Source organism: Puma concolor, chromosome E4 (genome assembly GCF_028749965.1).
Source record: "Puma concolor isolate L17-30 chromosome E4, mPumCon1.1.hap2, whole genome shotgun sequence".
NCBI classification, from domain to species: Eukaryota; Metazoa; Chordata; class Mammalia; order Carnivora; family Felidae; genus Puma; species Puma concolor.
Genome location: NC_141683.1, coordinates 27636826 through 27654260, shown reverse-complemented (window position 1 = coordinate 27654260; position 17435 = coordinate 27636826). Strand labels below are relative to the sequence as shown.

The window sequence follows — 17435 nt, the reverse complement described above, 5'->3', positions numbered from 1 at the left end:
TACACTCTTAAAGAGGCTATCCCAGGGGCGCCTGGGTGGCTCAGTCGGTTAAGCGTCCGACTTCAGCTCAGGTCAGGATCTCACATTTCATGAGTTTAAGCCCCGTGTCAGGCTCTGTGCTGACAGCTCAAAGTCTGGAGCCTGCTTCGGATTCTGTGTCTCCCCCTCTCTCTGCCCCTCCCCTGCTCATGCTCTCACTCTCTCTCAAAAAATGAATAAACGTTAAAAAATTTAAAAAAAAAAAAAAAGAGGCTGTCCCATAGGGTGTTGAGTTGAGTCTGGGTCACTGGCCCCAAATCCATTTTCCCTCATAGGGATTTTTTTTCTTGAGAAACTGACCCTCCTTTCCTGAAGTCTGGCTTCGGCCGGGCCTTCCCCACCCATCAGTCATGTCTTTGTAGCCTTAAATCTCGGGGGGGGGGGGGGGTCAATGTTCCTGGTCCCTCTCTTTTGTGGGATGGGTTAGTTTCTGTATAAATTTGTGGCTGCTGAAAGGCACAAGGGATTGCACCACAATTCACTGATGACAGCAAAGAAGCCCCCAGAGCAAACAGACACAGCGGAGGCAGGGCACAAAGTCCACCTAGAACATTCATCCTTCTCCCCAACCCAGTTTCCCCCCAGGTTTCCCCGCCCATCCCAGTGCCACAACCTTGATCTCCGCTCTCATTTCTTCACACCTGGATTGTGCCCAACACTTGACTACCTAATCTCTGTCCCTCCAGCATCTCTCTCCCCAAGTCCATTTTGTCCTGCCCTTCCCTTACACAAGAAACAACCCGTCCCTATTTGTCGTCATCCAAACTCCTCTCCCTGACCTTCAAACTCTGCTCCCTTAACTCTCCAGTCTTAGCATGTGTTCCCCCAAACTCACCCAAACACATATCGAATGCCTTCACGCACTACAACTATAAGCTCTTCTTTTGATTTTTTAAATGTTTATTTATTCTTGAGAGACAGACAGAGAGACAGAGCACAAGCAGGGGAGGAGCAGAGAGAAAGGGAGACACAGAATCCAAAGAAGGCTCCAGGCTCTGAGCGGTCAGCACAAAGCTAGACTTGTGTCTCTAACTCATGAGCTGTGAGATCATGACCTGAGCCAAAGTCGGAAGCTCAACTGACTGAGCCACCCAGGCACCCTTAATCTTTTTTTTTTTTTTAATGTTTATTTATTTATTTTGAGAGAGAGTGGGAGAGCGCACACAGGTGCACCTGCAGGGGAGGGACAGAAAGAGAGGGAGAGAGAGAATCCCAAGGAGGCTCAGCTCTAACAGCCCGGAGCCTGTCTTGGGCTCTATCTCAAGAACCTTGAGATCATGACCTGAGCTGAAATCAAGAGTTGAGCCACCTAGGCACCCTGTAAATTTTAATCTTAATATACAGGTTTGGAATTGTTCTGATTCACAGATAAGTCCAAATTAAGGGACATGTTTAAAATGTGTTCTAGGGGCACCTGGGTGGCTCAGTCAGTTAAGCGTCCGACTTCGGCTCAGGTCAGGATCTCACGGTTCGTGGGTTCAAGCTCCCCATTGGGCTCTGTGCTGACAGCTCAGAGCCTGGAGCCTGTTTCAGATTCTGTGTCTCCCTCTCTCTCTGCCCCTCCCCCACTTGTGCTCTGTCTCAAAAATAAATAAACAAAAACAAAAAAAATGTGTTTTAAAGATCTTATAATATAGAGACATCATGTATTTGTGAACATGGAAGAAAAGCTAAGAGGAGTGACCAGTATAGTTTCAATTATACCCTATGTATCAGGCTCTGTCCTACATAAAACAATAGTTAGGCAGTTCATCAGGGAATGCAAGAAAGTCATTACTTGTATAGTCTCTCTTCATTTTGCATAATACTGTATATCTACAAAGAATCAGTATTAATTCATTCATCACAGTGATGGACAAGCTTGAAAAGCATTATGGTTTCCAGTCAGTGTAGGACAATACAAGTAAACTCTGCCTCCTCTCATGAGATGGATTATATTACCTATTCACATTATATGCATTGAAAAAAATGAGTAGATTAGTTCGTAAACACAGTATAAAATTCGAACACTAAAAGCCAGAGAAAAGTAAGTTTCTTCCCATACCTGTTCCCTTGACCCTCCCCAAAGCAATTACTCTTCTTTTTTTTTGTTGTTGTTTATTTTTGAGAGAGAAAGAGAAAGTGTGTGTGTGAGCAGGGGAGGGGCGGGGGTGGGGGGGGGGGGGCACAGAGGATCCAAAGCAGGTTCTGCACTGCCAGTACAGAGCCCAATTCAGGGCTCGAACTCACGAACCGTTGAGATCATGAGCTGAGCCAAAGTCGGATGTTTAACCGACTGAGCCACCCAGACGCCCCAGAAGCAGCTACTCTTAGAAACCCTTCCAAAGACCATTCTATATATACAAATGGTAACATTAAATAATGTTCTTTTGCATGCCTATACACATTAATACACAGTATAAAGTACATAGTATAAAGCACATCATCGTTCTTCATGACAGCATAGAACTGCATTATAGAGCTGTACTACTCTAAATGTAGCCATTATCATATTTATAGGTAGGTGAAGTCATGTCCATGTACATATGTCATTTTTGTTCACGTGTAAGTACTAGCACGGGATAAACTTCTAGATGTAGAATTGCTGGGTCAAAGTATAGAGGTGTCTTTTTTGAAGCTAGTTTTTATAACAAAAGTAACATATGTACATATATATATATATATATATATATATACACACACACAAAATTCTAACTAGTACCATTTTGTCTCTCCCTCTCGCTGACCCTCCACAACATCAGGGCAGAGCCGGATGGTGGGCTTGAACTCACGAACTGTGAGATCAAGAATCGGATGCTTAACTGCGCCAGCCAGGTGCCCCTAGTGTTTAATATTGAGAGAGACAGACAGACAGAGCACGAGTGGGGGAGGGGCAGTGAGAGAGGAAGACACAGAATCTGAAGGAGGCTCCAGGCTCCCAGCTGTCAGCGCAGCGACAGAACTCACAAGCCGCGAGATCATGACCTGAGCCAAAGTCGGGTGCGTAACCGACTGAGCCACCCAGGGGCCCCATAATTTTATTTGTTTATTTTAAGTGATCTCTCCACCCAACATGGGGCATGAACTCGCAACCCTGAGATCAAGAGTCGCACGGTCTTCTGACTGAGCCAGTCCGGTGCCCCTATACTTGCGTTTTAGAAGAGAATTCTGTGGTTGTTTAGAAGGGAGACATGAGAGGGCAAGATGGGAAGGTAGTAAAGCCAACGAAGAGGTGTGGCAGCGATCTGGAAAACAAGCAACAAGCGATAAAAGCCTCAACTAAGCAGAGGCAGTGGGAACGGAAAAGAAAAATGCAGATTCGAGAGATAGCAGGAGGTAAAGCCAACAGGATTGCTAAGTATTTGGATATGGGAGGTGAGGAAAAGGGAAGAGTCCTCGTTAACTTCCAGATTCCTGAGCTCAGTAACTGGGTGGATGGCAGGTGATGCCATCTGCTAAGAGAAAGACCTCCAGAAGAGGAAGAGACGTTGGAGAGGTGATGATTTCGTTTTGGTATGCTGAATTTCAAGGGACTCAGGAACATCCAAATGAAGATTCCTGTAGGCAGTTGGACAGAGATCTGGGTCAGAGATACAGATCTGAGACTCACAACATAGAACTAATTCCTAGTTGAAACCAAGGAAATGGAGGGATAACCCAGAGAGAATGCAGAGTGAGAAAAGATGAGGGCAAAGGACTGAATCCCGGGGAACATCAATGATTAAGTGAGGGATAGAGAAAGAGGGAAATGCGACAAAACTAGACCACAGGCAGCCAGAGAATTTGGAAGGAAACCGATAGAATTTTGTCCTTTAAACCATGGGAGGGGGAGTTTAAAGAGAGAAAATTGGCGAACGAAGGTCAAATGATTGTATAATGATTTGGAGTTGGACAGATGTGGGTGTGGTTAGTATTGCCACATACCAGCAATGACCCCTTGGACTCATCAGTCGAACTTTATGTTTGTAAAAAAAAAAAAAAAAAAAAAGGTTAATAATATTAGTTAACTGGGGCTCCTGAGTGGCTCAATTAAGCGTCCAACTTCAGCTCAGGTCATGATCTCATGGTTTGTGAGCTGAAGCCCTGCATTGAGCTCCGTGCTCACAGTGTGGAGCCTGCTTAGGATTCTCTTTCTCTCCCTCTTTCTCTCTCTGCCCCTCCCCCACTTGCTCACTCTCTCTCAAAAGAAACAAACTTAAAAAAAAATAGTATTACTTAAGTAATAGTGATAATAACAGTAATCCCACAGAGTTATTTTGAGTATTAAATTGGATGTATATAAAACCATTAGCATAGTGCCTGGCAAATAATAATGACAATAATAATAATAGTCTACTAATAATATAAGTTGGTTGCAAAGAAGAAGAAGGAAAAGAAGCACTGAAAAAGAGCCATTCAATTTAAGATGAATGAACCCACTGCAGTAATTTCAGAGAAGCCGTGAGGATATAAATCTAAATGAAATACATTGAAGAGTGTATGTGAGGTGAAAAAGTAGCCAAGGAACTTGGCAATGAAGATAAGGTGAGAAATTAGGTGTGCCAGAGGAAAATAAGGAATTGAGCATAAGACTTCCTCACCACCCTTTCTTTTCTTTTTCCTTTCCTTTCCTTTCCTTTCCTTTCCTTTCCTTTTCTTTTCTTTTCTTTTTTTTCTTTTTTTTAATTTTTTTTTCAACGTTTATTTATTTTTGGGACAGAGAGAGACAGAGCATGAACGGGGGAGGGGCAGAGAGAGAGGGAGACACAGAATCGGAAACAGGCTCCAGGCTCTGAGCCATCAGCCCAGAGCCCGACGCGGGGCTCGAACTCACGGACCGCGAGATGGTGACCTGGCTGAAGTCAGACGCTTAACCGACTGCGCCACCCAGGCGCCCCCCTTTTTTTTTTTTTTTTTTAATTTTTTTTTTCAACGTTTATTTATTTTTGGGACAGAGAGAGACAGAGCATGAACGGGGGAGGGGCAGAGAGAGAGGGAGACACAGAATCGGAAACAACTTTTCTTTTTTTTAAATAGAAGGGAGAGTCTTATATGTTACTAGGCTTTGGAGAACAACTATGGAGAGACAGGTTTAAAATACAAGAGACCGAGTATCACCACTATTACAGCCTTTCTGACACAATTTTGCAAACTTCCTACCTTTCTACAAACTTTCTACCTTTTTGTTCCTGTTCCAAAGCCTTCAAGGAATCCCTACCATCTAGGCAATAGTATTCAAATACCTTCCCAACATTCAGGGTCTTCTAGAATCTTGCTCCAACCTACTTTTGCGGGGTTTTCTCTTTCTATAACCTGGAGACTCCTCCAGCTGATTTTTCTCTCCTCCCCCCTTGAGGGGTTTTCCCTTGTCTTCACTTACCTCTCACCTCTGGCCTCTTTTCCATTCACTCAAGTCTCACTCCCTCCAGAAAGCATTTCCTGAGAGACCGCACTTTTCAATGGCCACCTCTGCCTTTCTAACCCTCCTAGAACGAAAGTAGAAGGTGCAGACCGGCCCACAAAGTGGTTGTTTGTTGTTGTTCCATTGGAATTAGCTTCCAAATTGACAAATCAGAAATTTGCACATAACACCCTACATTTCTAGTTTCTCTTAAAAAATCAGAAGATGTGGTGACACTGTGTCTGCATCCCCTCCTGGCAAGAATGGGCGGGAGCTGAGTGGTAAGAGCTGGCCCTTTTGCTAAGGCGTGCATTCTCAAGTTTTATCCTTACAGCCACTCGCCATACTCATATACACATGCGCCTGGCTCATGTAAGTATTTACGCTTGAAACCCCAAGTCTGAACCACGGTTGGACACTCGGGGTGCACTACCTGGTATTTACCTTTATATTTATCATGTCTTCCAGGAAAGTTCCACATTGGCCTTTCCACATCTTGGGCCCATTTGGGATGCCCCACAATGCCTAGCACAGCGACTTAAACTTAGGAGTGCGTTTGGTGTAAGGTAAATGAGGATGGTGATAGTAATGAGAAGGAGTCTGTCTTTTCTTAAATGATCCATCACCCAATAGCCCTATTACCCACAATGCGGACTCATCTGGCATTATGACCCAAAGCCATAGGGCCTGAGGTCTCATCTTGATGTAAGTAGCACGTAGATTGCGGAGGAGAGACAAGGTTTGAAATGTATGGAGTTAGAAGCTAGTCTGTGGAAAATTCAGTCATCACGTGTAAAATTGGAAGGGAAAAATCCAGTCGTCACTAATACCTACAGTAGCAGGCGTCCAAGATAGACCCCGGTGACGTCTGCCTCCCATTATTCATACCCTGCTGAAACTTACTGCAAAACAGTTTTACAGAGGCATTGGGAACTGTTAAAAAGAAGCCAGGCCTCTAAGCACTGACAACCATTAAAAAATATTCAAGATACATTGTAAAGTGGGGGGGAGAAAAGCAAACTGCAAAACAATATGCATAGCGTTGGCTTGTTCATATCTCAAAAATACTGTGTTTCACTCATTCTAAAGCATATATCCTTTCAGCTGTTTGTATCTCTGATCAGTGGCCGGTCAGAGTTTAATTGGTGGGTTTTTTTGTCTTAGAGTTCCGTAAAATAAGATGTGTCTTGGGGTGCCTGGGTGGCTCAGTCGGTTAAGCGTCCGACTTCGACTCAGGTCACGATCTCGCGGACTGTGAGTTCGAGCCCCACGTCGGGCTCTGTGCTGACTGCTCAGAGCCTGAAGCCTGTTTCAGATTCTGTGTCTCCCTCTCTCTCTGACCCTCCCCCGTTCATGCTCTGTCTCTCTCTGTCTCAAAAATAAATAAACGTTAAAAAAATTAAAAAAAAAAAAAAGATGTGTCTTACAATCAAGGATCCCTTAGATTTGATGAAATATGATATAACTATATACAGTATACCAATCAGACCAGGACTGGAGCTTGTAAAGCCCTAGCCTGAAAAACCCTTCAGCTGTGTGGCAGGCCTTCTGCTAAGTTGAAAAACCCTAGGTGTTGTGGCACAGACAGGAATTGGTTACCAGGCACCTGCTTGGCAGGCCTGGTTGACATGGCAATCAGAGTATTGTCATGTAAGGCAGGGATGGGACTGGGATTCTAATGTGCCTTCTCACTATGAAAGGAGATTAAAAGCCCAAGAGTGAGGAGCCCCCGGACTGCTCTGACCTGGACTGGCTGAGGCTCCCACACCAAGCTGGTAGCTGGCAGAACAAGCCTAAGAAGAAATAAAAGGTGCCTGCAGTCCCATCCGCTTTACTGTCAAACGTATGCTTTCTTAGTAGCAGCACTGTATCCTTTACCCAAGTTTGGTAAAATGTTGCCATCGAAGGAAGTTCTGTTGAGCCACCAACCCAGAGGGGATCTTGGGCTCCTACTGTATCAAGAGTAATGGATTTAGATCTATTTGCACACAAAAGCGTTAGAATATATGCTAAATTAGTGAGAGATGATTTTGCAGGAATGAAATTAACGGAGAGTTAAACGTTCTTCAGTTCTGTGTTATTTAAAAATTTTAAAAACGACTTATATATTTCTCTTATAATCAGAGAAAAAAAGGTAAACATTCAAATTGGAAAGTAAAGGATAATGTTAATAATGAAGTGGCCAGATGTTTTTTCCCTTTCCATACTCCAACCGTCATGAGTTTAATTATTAGTTATTATAGCAAGTAGTTTATTTCTAAATTAAAACTATACACGGTTGAGGCGGTTTATTCATGAAGCAAATTCTTTGGTAAGAATATACTGAGGGCCTACTGTCTATAGACACAGTTCTCGCGGCTTTCGCGCTTATTACCTCACTCAATTAAAAATGAAAAGAAAAACTTTTTTTTTTAAACCAAAGACGGTTTCAAGAAACCCGTAAGTTCCTGAAACGCGTTCCTCGCCAGGGAAGTTACCCCGCGTCCTAGCGCCTCCCCTCTCACGTGACCCTGCGACTCGGGGAAGCCATCTTAAGCCTCGCCTCACAGAGGAAACTACATCTCCCAGAATGCTTTCTCTTTGCGTCGTGCTGGCACTTTTACTGGCCGGGTCCTAGAGCTGAGCCTGTAGCCAGGCGCCATCTTTGACGCTGGCAGTCTTGGATTTCTGCTGGTGTTGCTGCTGTGAGGACGGCGGGCGGTAGCGGCTAAGAAAGAAGAAAGACGTGGCAGCAAGCGGGAGTCGGGGACAGTGTCGGCGGTTCGGTAAAGTTTCTGTTCTCTGGTAACTAGACCCGTTTTTTGATTCCCGGTGGCTCGGGGCAGGGGAGGTGGGGGAGAGGGCGAGGGGAGTGGCCGCGGCCTCCCCTCGCCCCCGGGTTGCGGCCTAGCCCGGGAAGTCAGAGCGGGTCCTTTGGCCCCGCCGTAACGACCCCCCCCCTTCCCCCACCTCCGGCCCGCCGCCCTCGCCGGGGCGAGCTGGGAGCCTCGGGCTCCCGCTCACAGTTCCCGTCCACCCCACCCCCACCCGCTGCACCCCACCCCCACGGCGCCTGCTCCTTTCCCAACAACCTTCCTCCCCTCCCCCACATCCGGTGTTGGCGAAACCGTAGGAGCCCGCCGCAGCCCCGGAAAGCCGGCTTGTTCCCGACTCCCGAAGAGAGATCTGACACTAGATCGCTTTCTTCGCGACAACAGTTTCCCCAGTTTAGCGGTCCCCCACTGCCTAAATCAAACTGAGTGCCAGGAGCTGAATTTACCTACTCTCATTCCTCTCCAGGGTCCCACTACTTGGGAGATACTCTCAAACTCCACATACAGAAAGCCACCGACCTTAATCCGGTATCCTACACCCCTTCCTTACCTTAATTAACTCCCACCCCAGCCCTCCGCATCGGAGTCAAGAACAACAGGGACACTTCCGTTCTCCTTGTAGGATTGATGAAACCGTAATGAAGAACACCCCCTAAGCTCCCATAATCGGTGCGGATTCCTATGGGGAAGGCCCATGTTGTTGACATCTTGCAGGCCTTGGTTCTGGACCTTGAGAAGGAGGCTGTGGAACTAGTGATAGCGATGCTTTTTAGGGTAAATGTATGTAGGTATTGGGAGAAGGGGAGGGATCAACCGAAAAGCAATGAAAGTGGTTTACAGCTCAGATTTCAGTTCTTGCTGCTCCCATAGAGTTCAACTCGTGAGTTACTCCTTTACAGGCAGTAAAGCTTCCCCAGTCTAAAAATGTGGCAGAACGAAATTTGGATTAACTCTTGATACAAACAGTAAATTGAAAATGCAGCTTGTGAACCTTACAAATTTATACTCCCAAATCCCTTTTTTTTAGCCACCCGCATTTTTAAAAATTGAATTATTGTTATTTAGAGCTGAAAGGGCTCAATTAGCATATGCTGTTAATGACCAGTATGTGGAGTTTGCTTTATATTTCCCGGATTTGACTTTTTGGGTTGTATTGTCAAATCACAGTCCTAAATGATGAATGTTGAATGATGCACTATGTTTTTGTTTAAGTGAGGTTTCCTGAAATTAAATAATTTCAGAACTAAGGGAAATTGATGTTGCTACCATGACGCATCCTAAAAATACACATTTTAAAAGCTGAAGGCATTTCAAGCAGAGATAGTTCTTGATGAACCAGAGAAAACATGGACCTGGGATTTGGAAGACCTGGCTTCTAGCTGCTACTAACTCTATGACTCTGGGAAGGTGGCCCTCAGTTCCTTTTTTCTATGACACGAAGAGATTGGACTGTTTGAATTCAGATTCAGAACTCAGAAGCTGGAAGGGATCATAAAGCCCTATAAGAAAGAGTTTGGGAATGTTCTCCATTGCTGTCACTTTTCTTCCAAAAATAACCTGGCTTGGAAGTCATTGTTCCAAAGGGAATTTGATTCCCCATAGAAATTGGAGACAAGGTAATGCGATTAGAGAGGAACAGCTGTATTTCTGCTTGAGTGATAAACCCACTAAGAGATTCTGGTACGAATTTTGGAGACATAAAGAGAATGAGTGTATGTACCTTAAGCGCACCAGTTTCCTCGCTCTCTCCTGGCCGAAGATGCAGCACTTTTAGCGGTGCTGGGATTCTGGGATGTGTTCCTATTAATTCTAACACAGATGAAGATGATGTAGTAGAGGGGAAGATGGTGGCCGAAGGAATGGATAAAGAGGCAAAATTGCCTGCTAAAAAGAAAAGGAAGAAGGGTTTACGGATTAAGGGGAAAAGGCGAAGAAAAAAACTGCTCCTTGCAAAAAAGTTTAGTAAGGATCTGGCATCTGGGAGGCCTGTTGCGGATGCGCCTGCTTTATTAGCTTCCAGTGCCCATGAGCAGGATGAAGAAAGTCTTTTCGAGAGCAATATAGAGAAACAGATCTACCTACCCAGCACCAGAGCCAAGACCTCCATTGTGTGGCACTTCTTTCACGTTGACCCCCAGTATACCTGGCGAGCTATTTGTAACCTCTGTGAAAAAAGTGTCAGCAGGGGTAAACCAGGCAGCCATCTGGGGACATCTACTCTACAACGACATCTGCAGGCAAGGCATTCACCTCACTGGACCAGGGCCAACAAATTTGGAGTCACTAGTGGGGAGGAGGATTTTCCTTTGGATGTGCCTTTATCTCCCTCTTCTGCTGGAAGCAGTGGAAGCTTTGAATATATCTCTACTGATCCATTAGATGAAAACAGAATGGGTAAGAAACGTGATAAATCGGTATCTGATGCCCTGAGAGCAGAAAGAGGGAGATTTCTCATCAAAAGTAACATTGTCAAGCATGCCTTAATTCCCGGGACAAGAGCCAAGACATCTGCGGTGTGGAATTTTTTTTATACTGATCCTCAGCACATCTCAAGAGCTGTGTGTAATATATGTAAACGGAGCGTGAGCCGGGGTAGGCCAGGTTCTCACTTGGGAACGTCAACGCTTCAACGACACTTGCAGGCCACACATCCCATCCATTGGGCCGTTGCCAACAAAGACAGTAGTGCGGTTGGGAATGGATTAGATGAGACTGAGACTGAGAGAAATGATCTCTTAAGCGATCCTCTGCATGGAGAGAAGTCTACAGGCAGCCACAGTTTAACAGCCGAGGACCTTAGTGACTCTGATTCGGACGAACCTCCTGTATTAGAGGTGGAAAATAGTAGAAGATCTGAGAGTCCTAATCCTGTTGCAGAGCAAGACACTCTGACCCATGCACAGGAGAGAGAGACAACATATTCCGAAAATTCAGTCTCAAGTCAAATAAGTCAGGCAATTATTCAGATGATTGTGGAGGATATGCATCCTTACAACTACTTCTCAACCCCAGCCTTTCAGAGGTTCATGCAGATTGTGGCCCCCGACTATAGATTACCATCTGAGACTTACTTTTTCACGAAGGCTGTACCTCAATTGTATGATTGGGTCAGAGAAAAAATTTTCTTAACTTTGGAGAATGTTCAAAGCCAAAAGATCCACCTGACTGTGGACATCTGGACCCACGACCCATCCACGGACTATTTCATTGTGACTGTACACTGGGTCTCTTTGGAAACTGCACCTTCTAGTAATGGCAGGACCCCCAATTTTAGAAAGTGGGCAGTACTTTGTGTGACAGGTTTGGCCAAAGACTGTTTGATAACCAACATTTTACAAGAACTAAATGACCAGATTGGTCTGTGGCTTTCTCCTAATTTCCTCATTCCTAGCTTCATTGTTTCTGACAATTCTTCTAATGTGGTACATGCAATCAAAGATGGTGGTTTTACCCATGTGCCGTGCTTCCTGCATTGTTTAAATATAGTCATTCAGGACTTCTTCTGTGAGCACAAAAGCATTGAGAATATGTTAGTAGCTGCTAGGAAAACCTGTCATCATTTTAGTCATTCAGTCAAAGCCCGTCAGATACTGCAAGAGTTCCAAAACGATCACCAACTCCCGTGGAAGAATTTGAAGCAGGATGAAACTGGCCATTGGATTTCTACCTTTTATATGTTAAAATGGCTCTTGGAGCATTGCTATTCAGTTCACCATAGCCTTGGCAGAGCCAGTGGAGTTGTGCTCACCTCCCTTCAGTGGACCCTAATGACTTACGTTTGCGATATTCTGAAACCATTTGAGGAGGCCACCCAGAAAGTGAGTGTCAGGACCACAGGATTGAATCAGGTGCTACCCCTAATCCATCATCTACTTCTTTCTCTGCAGAAACTCAGAGAAGATTTTCAAATAAGAGGTATTACTCAGGCACTCAATCTGGTGGACAGTTTATCTCTGAAACTTGAAACTGATTCCCTCCTGAGCGCCATGCTCAAATCCAAGCCTTGTATCTTGGCTGCTTTGTTAGACCCTTGCTTTAAAAACAGTTTGGAAGACTTTTTCCCTCAAGGTGCTGATTTAGAAACTTACAAGCAGATCCTTGCAGAAGAAGTTTGCAACTATATGGAATCTTCAGAGGTCTGCCATATTGCGACTTCAGATGCTTCTGGTCCCTCAGGCATCGTAGGAGCTGATTCGTTTACCTCATCTATAAGAGAAGGCACCTCCAGTTCAGGGTCTTTTGATAGCTCAGCTGCAGATAATGTTGCCATTGGAAGCAAAAGCTTCATGTTTCCTTCTGCCATAGCAGTAGTGGATGAATACTTCAAAGAGAAGTATTCAGAGATCTCAGGAGGTGGTGACCCTTTGATTTACTGGCAGAGGAAGGTGAGCATATGGCCAGCTTTGACCCAAGTTGCCATTCAGTATCTAAGCTGCCCCATGTGTAGTTGGCAATCTGAATGTATCTTTACTGCAAATAGCCAGTTTCATCCAAAACAGATCATGAGCCTGGACTTTGACAATATAGAACAGCTGATGTTTTTGAAAATGAACTTGAAAAATGTTAACTATGATTATTCTACATTGGTTCTGAGCTGGGATCCTGGGAATGAAGTTATTCAAAGCAATGAAAAAGAAATATTACCTTAATTTCTTTTTCCTTTTTCCATTTGAAATGGGCAACTTGTTGCTATGTTACTGTATCCTAATTGCTATAGTTGTTAAACATAGTTACACTAATTATTCTTAATACACACATCTGGGGAAACCTGAAAACAAAGAGTGCTGAAAATTCCTCAGAGGTAATAATGTTGACAAAGTGAAGATTAAAAATTTCACAGTAGTAACTCAATATAGCTGTCACTTGAAATTTTGTTTATACCAATTAAGAGAGAAAAGGTATTTTTTAACTTAAAAAATATAGTGCAGCATTGAAAGGTTTTAGGCTATTTCTAGCTGGTAGATTGAATTGTAATTGGTTTTAAGTAAAAAAAAATTTCTCCCATCATGGGAAATTGGATTTCTCTGAAACCAATGAAATTGAAGGGAAAACATACTAAGCTGGTATTCCTCCCCATCTCTCCCATTTTTCTGTTCCTTTAAAAACCCTCATCCATACTTACAAGTTGGCAAAAACAAAACTCACGAAATTTGGAAATTTCTAATTGCCTCCTCATACTGGTCAGCTTTACAATTTCAACTTACTGAGTGTGATAGAGTTACCCTTTATATTTAGGGATTGGATCTAAGTAAAAGGGGAACATTAGAAAACAATTGGGAAAAATTACTAAAATTACTTTTAGTCTTTGAGTTGCCTTTTTTAAGCTTTATAAAATAGTGGGAAGACAATAAAATAAAGATTGTATGGGTACTTTTTACACATACGGGCAAATGACATAATAGGTTTACAGAAATTGAGAAAGATTGAATGGGAATTGGAATAAAAGCCCCAGGAGCATACTTTTGACAAATGCAGTGTCCGTGTCCCAAAGAATGTTTCTCATTGTAAGTGATCTTAAGTGTCTTAAAATATATCTGCTGAATGATCCATAATACTGTATTCTTAACTGTGAGATTGGTTTTTGGCTTTTAATCTTAGCTAAACATAAGCATTCAGTATTTTCAGGTGTTAGGAATCACTGCCTCACTGGTAAAATAAGAGAATTGATCTCAGTGACCTTTAAAGTCCCTTTCCACTCTCAAAGTATGTTTCTGTGGTTGAGTGGGAGGCCAGAGAATGATGACTTTTAGTGAAAGTCTATTACAAGTTTCAGACTGAATAACTAATGTAAGATCCCAATTTTTCCTTTTTTTCATTTTAGATTTGGGGATATTCCCTGCCCAAAAATTTCCTGGAAAATTGACTAGTATTAAGTGTGAGTAAAAGGTGTCCACTTTTTTTTAAGTTTTGATTTTAGTTTTGTCTTGGATAGTATTTGGCAAGATTTAGCCTAGAAACTATGTAGTACTTATTACATGAGAATCAAAATTGCTTTGTTACGGGGCTGGTTTCAAAATTTAGAACTCATTTCTCTGTATCAAAATTGTTCTTTTTTTGTTTTTGGGGTTTTTTTGTTTTTTTTTGTTTTTGTTTTTTTTTTAAATTCTTAAATGGTAAATGTACCATTGTGCAATGAAATTTCAACTCCCAAAGTTTACCCTTTTACTAACTGGAGTAAATGAATAATTACAAAGTCTTTAGTTGTAGCCATCATTTGTAAAAAAAAAAAAAAAAAAAAAAAGAAAAGAAAAGAAAAAAGAAAAAAAAATGAAACCAGGCTGCATAAGCAAGCCTTTGCAGGGCCAATATTGAATGTCATGCCAGTGACACTGGTGTTGCTGTAAAAGAAGAAAAAAAAAATCTTCCCTTGGATAGAAGCTTTCTGTATTTTGACAGTCCCAGTTCAGGATGGCTATAATGCTGCTCTGCCTTCTACAGCTTGCTGCACCACTCTGTAGTTACTCGATAACTATACGTTTCTATCTTTTTTGGTTAAACACTCCCTGAAGATGGTAAAGATGATAATGATGTACATACATCCGTATTAGTATTATACACATTGATACATGTGTAAGGATCTCCCTTCATGTTTACTCTGTGGGCTGGGCGAAATTTAGTGTAACATATTGGTACACATCATGATACTTTGGTATAAGAGTAAGTTCACTATTTTTATAATGAACCCAAATCTGAAGGCTTTTATAGTGTATTTTAAAAGGGAAAACTTACCCAAATGTTTTATTTCTACACATTTGTGTATATGTGTGTGTGTGTGTATAAGCCAGTTAGTATGTATGTATATGTATATTATATACATAAAACACTATATTTTTTCATACAAGTATGCTTTTATTATACAGATAATAAAGATGGGGGAAGGTTTCTGTTTTTTTCTTAATAGGTGAAGAAATCTTGAAGACCAGAAATTGGATCTTATTGAATTTTGGTGTTCTTTTTCTTTTTTCTTTTTCTTCTTTCTTTTTAAATTATATTGTTCGGCTATGGAAGATGGATTTTTTTTTTCCCAATAATCTTTTGAATCTCAAGTTCATCTTTAAATGAACTCTCTTTTTGTTGGTTTTTTGTTTTTGTTTTTGTTTTTGAGGAGATAACTAACCCTAGCTGTCTCCAGTATGACAAAGGTTATTCAAATGGACTTAATCTCCCAGTAGTTGGGAGATGTTTTAAAAACACCTCCTGTGTTTGAATTGTGGCTGAGAGGTTTCCTTGGCAATGTGAGGAGGAAAATTCTTTCTGCCTCATTATTATTAATTCATGGATTGAGTGTTGGTTCGACCTACAGGCGTAATAGATTGGAACTCAGTGAAGACACAGAGGTTCCTGTTGAGAGCAAGCAGCTAATGTAAGTGTGGGAATGGGGTTTTTCTTATTAAGGGAGTGAACATTTTTGTAATTTAAGGCATAATTTTCCTGGGTCAGTAAGAAATTAAAAAGCCATTGTCAAGCCATTTTTTTCTTGTAATTATTTACAAGCTTTTGGTTTGGGGATGGAAAAACTCCCCCCCCCCCTCCTTTTTTGATAATACATGCACATTATTAAAAAAGTAAAAACAATATACCACCTAATAGTAAGAGGTGATTCCATGTCCTCTTAAAAAAGCACTATCGGGGCGCCTGGGTGGCGCAGTCGGTTAAGCGTCCGACTTCAACCAGGTCACGATCTCACGGTCCTTGAGTTCGAGCCCCGCGTCAGGCTCTGGGCCGATGGCTCGGAGCCTGGAGCCTGTTTCCGATTCTGTGTCTCCCTCTCTCTCTGCCCCTCCCCCGTTCATGCTCTGTCTCTCTCTGTCCCAAAAATAAATAAACGTTGAAAAAAAAAAAAAATTTAAAAAAGCACTATCAAGGGCGCCTGGGTGGCTCTGTCAGTTAAGCGTCCGGCTTCGGCCTGTGTCTCCCATCTCGCCGTTCCAAGTTCGAGCCCCGCTGTGGGCTCTGTGCTGATGGCTCAGCTTGGGGCCTGTTTCAGATTCTGTATCTCCCTCTCTGCCCCTTCCCCACGCATGCACTGTTTCTCAAAAATAAAATAAACATTACTTTTTGTTTTTGTTTTTGTTTTTAATAAAGCACTATCAAAGGGTGCTTGGGTGGCTCAGTCAGTTAAGCTTTGGACTCTTGATTTCAGCTCAGGTCATGATCTCATGGTGAGATCAAGCCCTTCATCTGGCTCTGCACTGGGTTCGGAGCCTGCTTGAGATTCTCTCTCTCTGTCCCCCTCCCCTTCCCCAGCTTGTGCGAGTGCTTTCTCTCTCTCTCTCTCTCAAAAACACCATCTGTAGTTTATCATGACATAGTTCCATGTCCCTGCACGTAGATCTGCCTCATCTGTTTTTTTAATGACGTGGTAGTGTTCTTTTATATGGAAGTGCTGTAGTTTAAGATCTCTCACTGATAGACATTTGGGGCTTTGCCATTAAAAAAATAATAACCGTCCATCCAATTGATGGCCCTGTACACACATCTGTGTAAACTCTTTCCCTAAAAACAGTTTTCAGATGTGAATTAATACAATTCTCTAAAGAGGGTGTACTAGTTTACGTGAATAAAGATGTTTTTTGAATTTGTAAAAGTTCTTTTTTTTTTTTTAATGTTTATTTATTTTTGAGACAGAGACAGAGCATGAACAGGGGAGGGTCAGAGAGAGAAGGAGGCACAGAATCTGAAACAGGCTCCAGGCTCTGAGCTGTCAGCACAGAGCCCGACGCGGGGCTCAAACTCACGGAGTGTGAGATCATGACCTGAGCCGAAGTCGGCCGCCCAACCGGCTGAGCCACCCAGGCGCCCCTAAAAGTTGATATATCCTTTTAACTATGGTGATGCTAGGAAAGTTTCCCCTCCACCCCTACTCCCGGCCCAACCTGAGCCGAAGTCGGCCGCCCAACCGGCTGAGCCACCCAGGCGCCCCTAAAACTTGATATATCCTTTTAACTATGGTGATGCTAGGAAAGTTTCCCCCCACCCCTACTCCCGGCCCAACCTGAGCCTATTAAAAACATATCACTCATTTAGGGGCACCTGGCGGCTGGTTAACCGTCTGACTTCAGTTCAGGTCATGATCTCATGGTCTGTGAGTTCGAGCCCCACACTGGGCTCTATGCTGATAGTGTAGAGCCTGCTTCAGATCTTCTGTCTCCTCTCTCTGCCCTGCCCTTGCTCGCTCGGACTTGCTTTCTTTCTCTTTCAAAAGTAAATAAACATTTTTTAAA

At 43.0% G+C, this 17435-nt stretch overlaps 2 protein-coding genes across 2 annotated transcripts; both read left to right on the top strand.

Annotated features, from left to right (window-relative positions):
- The first annotated feature begins 8991 nt into the window (after positions 1 to 8991).
- Positions 8992 to 13062, top strand: ZBED6 (zinc finger BED-type containing 6). Its single transcript, XM_025921188.2, has one exon. It carries the CDS (start codon positions 9918 to 9920, stop codon positions 12858 to 12860), a length of 2943 nt encoding a protein of 980 aa, XP_025776973.1. The 5' UTR covers positions 8992 to 9917; the 3' UTR covers positions 12861 to 13062.
- Positions 13063 to 14619: 1557 nt separating this feature from the next.
- On the top strand, positions 14620 to 14718 carry LOC147572525 (uncharacterized). Its single transcript, XM_086693898.1, has one exon. It carries the CDS (start codon positions 14620 to 14622, stop codon positions 14716 to 14718), a length of 99 nt encoding a protein of 32 aa, XP_086550024.1.
- The last annotated feature ends 2717 nt before the right edge of the window (positions 14719 to 17435 follow it).